This window comes from Prosopis cineraria, unplaced genomic scaffold, assembly GCF_029017545.1.
Source record: "Prosopis cineraria cultivar Desert tree isolate PC_DT_omini unplaced genomic scaffold, ASM2901754v1 PC11, whole genome shotgun sequence".
NCBI classification, from domain to species: domain Eukaryota; kingdom Viridiplantae; phylum Streptophyta; class Magnoliopsida; order Fabales; family Fabaceae; genus Prosopis; species Prosopis cineraria.
The window spans coordinates 17,856,842-17,866,143 of NW_026555342.1; the positions used below are offsets into that span (position 1 = coordinate 17,856,842).

The window sequence follows — 9,302 nt, forward strand, 5'->3', positions numbered from 1 at the left end:
AATAATAAAACGTGTTTATTTGTTACTGTTGATTAAAAAATATAGTTAGTTTGAAATTAGGTAACTACTTTATTGAGGGCGAAATTCGATTAAAAATGTCTTATATTTTTTAATGGAAGGAGTGAGAAAGTACAACTAGTTAGATATTATTTGAGTAAAGTGGGTATGAGTTAATGTACACTATAAAAAAGTGAATTTTGGTTGTCATTGCCAAAAGACTAAAAGTTATCACCAAAAGTTTTTAATGATGACTTTTCACCACCAAAAGGTCACTATCAAAAGTTTGGTTGCTAATATTTGTCACTGACAAAAGTTTTTTGCCACTAAAAGTTTACCTTTGGTGGTGACAATTATCATTGCTAAAGGTATATTTTTGGTGACGATTATGTTTGTCATTACAAAAAACTATTAGGGATCGAACTTTTAATGGCAACCCTTTGATAGCAAAATGTCACTACCAAAAACTTATGTCAATTTTTTTAAAAAAAATAAAAGAGCCATATTATGCCACATCAGTGCCTCTTCATGCCACATCACTTGCCATGTCGCCACCACGTGCCACGTCACATATTCATTGTGAAATATGTCCAAGCTAAGATTTAAGCACTGGACCTCTACCTTTCAAATCTTAAATCCTCTTTTTTCATTAGTTGAACTGAAATACACCTGCAGTGATTATATAAGAAATTAAATATATACTATTTAACTATATACAAATATATCAAATAATATATTATTAGAAATATATACATATATATTATATTTTATTTTCATTTATTAATATGATAAAATAATTTACATGAGTGTGTGTGTTATATTTTTTAATAAAATATTATTTTTGTTGTAGCAAATATTATTTTTGTTAGGAAAATGAACTTAAAATGAAATAATTTTTTAAATATTAAATAATTTTGTTATAAACATTTTAAAAAAATTTTAAATTTTATTTTTATTTTTAAATGAAAATAATTAAGTATATAATTTATTTATAAGTATGTAATATATTAGCTTACGTTAAATATCTTCTACTTTTTTTCCATATTTTTCTCAAAAATTAATGAATAAATGATTAAAATTTTATCTTCTCTCAAGTTAAATGCTTCCCCTTCTTCTATTAAAAAAATTTTATCTACTATTTTTCCAATTATCTTAAAAAATATTTTAATGAAAAAATTATTTTAATCATATGAATTTTGTTAATAGTCATTTTGAACAATTATTTTTTATTATCTTTGAGATAGAAAATGGGTGGACATGTGATAAACTAAAAGTAGATGCTAAACAAAAAAATTTAAAATAAAAATTTAAGTGGATATTTGATGATCGAATAGAAAGAATCTTGCATTGACTCGATCTAAATTAGTTTAGACTTCTATTAAAATCTCTTTAATAGAGTTAATCTCAAGATAATAGAAAATACTTCCCAATAAGTTTACAATTTAAAATAAATAAACTTTAATAAGTTTATACATAATTTTATCCGTAATTGAAATGTCAACATAAATTAAACAATTAAGATTACAATTCTCATCCAATAATAATCCTAACAAATTTAACATTAACAAATTAAACAATTTGAGTGATTTGAAGAACAAGAACATGATGAGGAAACACTACCATAGAATACCACCATACTTGACACTTATTTTTATTAATACTTAAAGGTTTTCAATGATCAAGTAATGGTGCGACATATATTATAGCCAACTTTACTTAACGTCGCGTGTGATATGGCATGAAGTGGCAAGGTGATGTGGCATCATGTGGCGAACATATGGCTTGTGACATGGCACAATATGGCAAGTGGTGTGGCATCATCTATCACATATATGGCAGGTGATGTGGCATCACGTGATGCACATGTGGTAGAGTAATGTGACATAGAATAAATTATTATTTTTTTAAAAAAAAATTTTGGCGACAACAAATGTCATCGCTAAAAGTCTTTTTAGTGGCAACATTTGTTGCTGCCAAACTTTTTTAGCCACAAAAAACCGTTCAACACTAAAGTATTTATTGTTGCTGCCAAAAACTATTACTAATAATTGTTATAGTAACAACTTTTTAGCGGTGAAAAGTCATTGTTGAAAATTTTTAATGGTGACTTTTGGACTTTTGGCGGCAATTTTTTGTTCCACCAAAAGTCTGTTTTTTTGTAGTGCCATTATATTGTGTGCGAATCAATTGTTAATTAATCTAATAACCATTATATCCAAAAGTAATGACAACGTGACCAATTGTCTTTATTATGAAATCTATTTTTCTCTTCTGGCCAAGAAAGAAGAGATGTATCTTTATTCTCCTGTTTTAAAAGTTATCTGGTAGAGTTCATTGTATATAAAGGGTCTCGCTGGCCCGTCTATACACAAAAATACCACGTTAATGGACGGTCCCTCACTTGCCCGTCTAGAAGAGACTCTCAATTTAAAAAAAGGAATGCCGGTAAAGAAATACATAATTATTAAGTTTTTTCTTGTATTGCAGCAAATAAAACGTGTACTGTTTCTTACCATTGACTTTTTAAAAAAAACAAACCTTGAAATCAGCCCATTCATCAGCGCCCAACTTTTGACAATGTGTACGCTGGTGTGTTAAACCATTTTATCATGTGCATAATAATTCTTAATGACTCTGATAACATTTGCCTGTTAAAATTGCCCTCATTTAAATGAATAATATAAATGACTTGTTGATTATTATACTGTATGTTATTCATTTACTTATAAAATATTGTTTGTTTACCTACTTTACTTATTTATAGCCCTAGAATGAAATCAAATGAAAATAGAACTATAAACAAGTGAAGTAAAAAATGAACAATATTTCGTAAGTAAATAAACAATATACAGTATAGGAACAAACAAGTCATTTATATTGTTCATTTAAATGAGAGCAATTTTGTCCTCCAATTTGCTTATGTCTTAATGTTGTGTTTTTTATTTTTATTTTTATTATTATTTTGCCAAATAACGTTGTGTTTGAATTAATAAGAATTTAAATTTAGATATGAATCTGAACCAAATTCTTCGTTTGGATAAAATTCTATAGAAGTCCCTGACTGGCCTATCTAGAAGAGACTAGTCTATTTGAAAAAAAAAAAAGTTGTTTTCTTTTATTGCAGCAAATAAAACGTGTATTATTTGTCACCCTTGATTAAGAAACCTTGAAATCAGTCAATTTAGTACCTAACTTCTAACAATGTGTGCGTATATTAAGTTAAACCATTTTATCATATGCAAATCAATTATTAATGACTCTGAATATAACATTATCTCCAGGTATTGACAATGCGACCACCTGTCTTTATTATGAAATGTATACATGTAGAAGGATTTTGATTTAGTGAATGATATAAATTCACTCATTTAATGAGTGTCCTTCATGACACACTAACAGTTATTGATTTAATCTAACAACTAAAGTATATCTAAGAGATCTTGTTAAATGACATTTAAAAAACACTAAGTTTCAAACTTTTGCAGGGAGCAACTTGCCTAAGGATGTTTAAATTGTGAGGATTGATAATTTTCAAGTGTTAATGAAATATAATAGCCGTAATTAGGATATTCATTGAGTAAGTAGATTTAGACTACTTGTTGAATGTAAATCCTTAAATATATCTTTTGAACATTATTGAATTGATTAACTTATAAATGATAAGGTCTCTCGCTTGGCTCTATATATAGGACACTCATCCATACACAAAAATACCACGTTAATAACCTTATCAAGATCTTATTTGAACAATGACTTCCCTCGTCAGCAAGTTATTATTCCTTCTGTTTCTCTGTTATTCCATGATATGTCTATCTTCTTGTATCCCTAGCGAGGAACTTGACAGGTTCACATCAGAGGAAGAAGTCTTAGGGCTATTCCAGCTGTGGCAGAAGGAGCAAGGACGAGAGTATGAAAATCTGGAAGGGGAAGCCAAGAGATTTGAGATCTTCAAAGAGAACTTGAAGTACATCAGAGAGACAAACGCAAAAAGAAAATCACCCTTTGACCATCGTTTGGGTCTCAACAAGTTTGCAGATTTAAGCTACGAGGAGTTCAGTAAAACTCTCTTACCTGAGTTGGCAGTTATAACCCATGACAATATCACAAAACAAAGTGAAGAGTTGAATGATGAATCATGCGATGCGCCTCCTTCCATTGATTGGAGGAGAAAAGGAGCTGTCACAAAAGTGAAGTATCAAGGGGATTGTGGTAAGTTTGGGTTGTGTGTTCTTAAATCTTAACATAAAGTTAATGTTAAGATGCGGGACATATCACCTATTTATTCTCTCTCCTCGTTTCTAAGCTTAGCACTCCTGTTTTCATTCACCATTAACATAATTTTTTTTTTTTGGGATATAAACAGTGAGATATTTCAAATTGATTGTTGTGACAGGAAGTTGCTGGGCATTTGCTGCTACTGGCGCCATGGAAGGACTTAATGCAATAGTCACAGGAAGGCACAGTGTGAGCCTCTCTGATCAACAACTCGTAGATTGTGTTCAGACAGCCAAGGGCTGTGATGGTGGGTGGCCCTACCGTGCATTTGAATGGGTTGCAGAAAATGGAATTGTCAAAGAAGCTGATTATCTCTATACTGCTACAAATGGTACTTGCAAACCCACCAAGGTCTGGTTCCATTTTTATGTTTTCTTCAGCTACAATTTTCCTGTCGATGCGTGTAATTTAATTCTTTTTCTGGGTCTAATTTTTGTTCGGGAACAGGAAAAACAGATTGCTGTCACTTTGACTGGTTATAAAAATGTGACTTGGTTCTCAGAAAAAGCTTTAACTTGCGCAACCGTACAGCAGCCAATTAGCGTGGTTCTAGAAGCAAAAGATGAATTCCGATTTTACGAGGGTGTAAGTCTGATATCTCCATGCCGTGACACAGAGCTCTTAAAACTCAAATCAAATGAGTACATAATCTTGTTTACTTATTTATTCTTTCACTTGGTCGGGGAATATTTGAAGGGAAAAACTGCACAGGTACGATTAGAATCAATCATGCTGTGACAATCGTGGGGTATGATTCCATTGAAGATAGAGACTACTGGATTGTAAGGAACTCATGGGGACGAGATTGGGGTCTGGACGGTTACATGTATATCAAGCGAAACTCAAGTAACTCTCTTGGTTTTGGAGTATGTGGAATTGCTGCTTTTGGTGCTTACCCGACAAAAGAGAAACAAGTTGTGAAGCTTGATTACGCGTCTATATGAATAAGCCAGCTGGCGTTATTAGCTATATATTTGAATAAGCCTGGCGTTATGTAGTTGCACGGGACCTTGCGAGTTTAATTTTGAGCTCTACATGTGCATGAATGTCTTGGGCATAATGGCAGAAAAAGATTATTTGTTGCTTTCAAATAAACATAAACGTATATTTTTGCTCTTGAAGTATTCTTTAAGAAATACCCAGTATCCTAAACTATTAGTTGGAGCAATCCTGCGCTTAAGATAATTAAAACAAAGCATCTTTGTCATTACCATTAAATTTCCTAACGGTCAATGTTGGAGTCCCAATTAGCATTTTATAATGGTCAATATTGGGAATATGGTGCCAAGAGCAAAAATGTTCTGCTTCAATTACTTTAATGGCAAAGTTGCTCCAATTAATAATTTAGGATATTAGGTACTTCTTGAAGAATATTTCAGGGGCAAAAATATACTTTTACCATTTAAATAAAGCTCATGAAAGCCTTGTTAACCAAGTATTGAACGTTCTATTGTTCTTCAATGATTTCTCATTTGGCCTATTAGATTAATTAGATAGGAACACGTGGTGAGATTTGAAATTCAGAATATATTCAATCGGTTCTTCCTTGAAGTGAACATGTGTGTGTAATTGATGGCCAACCTACACTCAAACTAGCTCTCTAGAGCGTCAATTAAGGGAATTTAACAATTTAATTGATGGTCAATCAACTAGGAGCATTAAGCATAGAGTAAACTCAACATAATCACATCATTAATCACAAATGTATAAGGGAAATGAGCATTTAATCCATACAAAGTTTAAAATAATCCTAGAAACAAAAGTTTAGCTATAAATATTCATAAAACCCATAAAAAAATACAAATATATCAGCAGAAACATATAGCAAGAGAAAGAGAAGGAGAATGGAGAAGAACTAAGATATGAAGCCAAAATCTCTTCCAATTTTCAAATCCTAGCTCAATCTCTACTAAAATCCATGTTCCCGTGCACTGAAAGCTCAATGGTTACACGTTGATCAAAAGAAACACTGATGTCGCTCAGGGAGAGTCTGCAACATATACTGTTCCGGTTCTTGCCTAATCAAGAGTAAAGAGACATCACTTCCATTTGAAGCTTGAATCTTCTAATATATATATATATATATATATATAAAGTCCACCTAAAACACTAGCAAATAAAGCGAAGTATTTATTTGTGTGTTTGTGTGTGTGTTGCTATGTATTGGAGCCCTGCAAACGGTATCTATACATTGGGAATAAATAAGTGGCAAATGATTTGCCTTTAAATAAAGCTAACTGTTGTGCTGAGAAAACCTAAGCAGAAGAATTCATACTGCAGCAGCAATCCAATGAAAAAGAAAAGAAAAACATAACATATCAAGTTTTAATTATTCTCTCTATTTGAAATTATAAGACAACTTTAAAAATATTTTTAGTGTTCCAAAATTAAAATAATTTGACAAAAATAAAATTTCATTAATGATGCTTTTTTAATATTATTTTTCAAGTAGAGAGAGAATTGAAATAATTGTAGTGTAATGTTAGATGTGTAGATTGAAAATTATATTAAATAAAGAATATTTTTTAAAATATATATTTTTATTTTGAAAAAAATATATAAAGTTGTAAAATGTCATTATTGAATTTTATTGATATGTGTAATATTATCTCAAATTGTCTTATAATTTGGGATTGAAAGAATAATAAATTATGACAAACTATGCACTTTTTTCTTTTTATTGTAATGAATTAGTCGAACATAATGGATAACTCTAAGGATCCTACAAAATAAATAAATAACTCTAGGCGAACGTGGCGTTAAGAACGACTCTAGGCAAATATATGAATGATTGGTGAATAAAGATGTCATGTGAGTCGAGTTTAGTTCGCATATGAACTTTTCATCAAAATAATTGCTGACTTTAAAATATGTAAAAAGGGTCTTGTCATAAGAGTCACTGAATAGAGTTTTATAATTAAATGGCGCGTGAGGGAGAGAGTATATGGTAAGGTTTCGAAGATTCTCCTGAAGATACAGAATTTTAATGCCCAAGGACAAAAGAGCCTATAGCAGACGACCGATATTTACACGTATCATCTAAATTATTTTACTACGTGCCAATCAAATCCTGTTTACTTTAACATTAATATTTCCAAATGAAATGAAATTAATATGATCGCCTCTCTTTATTATGGAATACATTTACTTATTTAGATTTGGCTTCTTTTCATTTTTTTTTTTCCACTTTCTCTTCACTTTTTATCTCAACCGTCAGATTTATTTTTGAACGGTTAAGATAGAAAGTGGAGAGGAAGTGGAGAGAGAAAAAAATGGAGAGAATCTGGATCCTACTTATTCATGGAGGGTCCCTCACTAGCCTAGCCACCAGAGACTTGTCTATTAAAAAACAATACCGCGTCAATCATGTTGCACCCTTGGCAAACAAATAATACATAGTATTACTTAAGCTGTGTTTGTTTTAATGCTACGAATAATAAAACGTTTTTTATTTGTTACTGTTGATTTTAAAAAAAGTTGAAATCAATCAATTCAGTTCCTAACTCCAGACAATGTGTACGTAAATTAAATTAAGGGGAAAATTACAATCAAGAATTATGGAATAACATTCATTGCTCTATAAGATCAAATAATGTTGATATTACTTTGTGAGATTAAGGAACCTAAATGTAATTAAAATTTATTATGAAAAGATAAAACTACCCCTCATGTATAGTCTATTAACAGGGAAACAAGTCTCATTTTTATTTTAACAGCAATTAATTTCATTATTAATAACTTTAAAAAAATCAACTCAGTGATAGAGAGGAATAAGCATTGTCACTTGGTAAACAAGTCCCTATTTATGAAAAAAATAAATTTTTATTTTTATTTTAACAACAATCAATTTCTTTATTGAAAACTCTAAAATATTAACTTGGTGATAGAAAAAAAATGTTGTGATTTGGTGAACAAATAGAAAAAAAAATTATTTTTATTTTAATAATAATTAATTCTTACCGTCACAACAAGAGTGTGTATGTGTGTGAGGGGTGGTTTTCTCTTTAAAAAATTAATGATATCATAAAATGGCCCACTTGGCCACATACGGATAAAAAAGATATATTAAAGGACCACCTGTTATACATGATTGAGTTTGTATTTAGCTATTCTCCAAAAATGGACCACAGAAATAAAAGGACACGTGAAAGAATATTGAAAAAAAAAAATATTTAGAAGACAAACAGACACACACACACTTGTTTTATTTATTTGTAGTAATATTTATCCTAAGAAGCAACACATTGAGCTTTAGCGATAATTACACAATCCATATTTTGCTAATAATAACTTTTTTATAAATTTTAAATTTTATTTTTATCTTGATATTGGACAACAATATTGTAAACAAATATTTACAAAACAAATAATATACACATGGTGAGTTATTATATAATATAAGATATATAATAAGTCATACTTCACTATTACAGAAATAGTATCGCACATCTGGTAGTATAAGGAGTGATTCACGATATTTTTTTAACTGCTAATTTAAGAACATAAATAATATAAGTTGTTTAATTTTTCATGATTTATTTTGGGAACTCGTACATTGATTAAATTCTTTTCGAGGTCATAATTTTTGCAATGTGGCACTTCCACTGACAAAATAGTCCAACTCACCAATGACATCATAAAATGGACTACTTGGCCACATACGGACAAAAAAGATATGTTAAAGGACCACTTGTTATATATGATTGAGTTTGTATTTAGCTATCCTCCAAAAATGGACCGCGGAAATAAAAGGACACGTGAAAGAATATTAAAAAAAAAAAATACTTAGAAGACAAACACACACACACACTTGGTTAATTTATTTGTACTAATAGTTATCCTAAGAAGCAACGCATTGAGCTTTAGAAATAATTACACAATCCATAATTTGCTGATAATAAATTTTCTGTAAATTTTAACTTTAAAATTTTATCTTGACATTGGACAACAATTTTAAACAAATACTTTGAAAACATAGAATATACACGTGGTTAATTATTATATAATATAAGATATATATAATAAGTCAT

The 9,302-nt window shown here is 30.1% G+C and overlaps 1 protein-coding gene across 2 annotated transcripts; it reads left to right on the plus strand.

The window, feature by feature from the left end:
* The first annotated feature begins 3,727 nt into the window (after nucleotides 1–3,727).
* LOC129285430 (zingipain-1-like) lies at nucleotides 3,728–5,348 on the plus strand. Of its 2 annotated transcripts, none has more exons than XM_054921137.1 (4): nucleotides 3,728–4,206; nucleotides 4,391–4,623; nucleotides 4,720–4,857; nucleotides 4,956–5,348. In XM_054921137.1, exons 1-4 carry the CDS (start codon nucleotides 3,747–3,749, stop codon nucleotides 5,214–5,216), a joined length of 1,092 nt encoding a protein of 363 aa, XP_054777112.1. In that variant the 5' UTR covers nucleotides 3,728–3,746; the 3' UTR covers nucleotides 5,217–5,348. The 2 variants fall into 2 exon arrangements, with proteins under 2 accessions (XP_054777112.1, XP_054777113.1); XM_054921138.1 differs by having other exon boundaries at nucleotides 4,984–5,150.
* The last annotated feature ends 3,954 nt before the right edge of the window (nucleotides 5,349–9,302 follow it).

What these genes read in the sequence shown, in the direction of transcription:
- LOC129285430 (XM_054921137.1), top strand. Translation starts at nt 3,747, where the DNA reads ATGACTTCCCTCGTCAGCAAGTTATTATTCCTTCTGTTTCTCTGTTAT. An exon ending in GAAGTATCAAGGGGATTGTG is followed by an intron (nt 4,207 to 4,390) that starts GTAAGTTTGGGT and finishes TTGTTGTGACAG; the next exon opens with GAAGTTGCTGGGCATTTGCT. An exon ending in GTACTTGCAAACCCACCAAG is followed by an intron (nt 4,624 to 4,719) that starts GTCTGGTTCCAT and finishes GTTCGGGAACAG; the next exon opens with GAAAAACAGATTGCTGTCAC.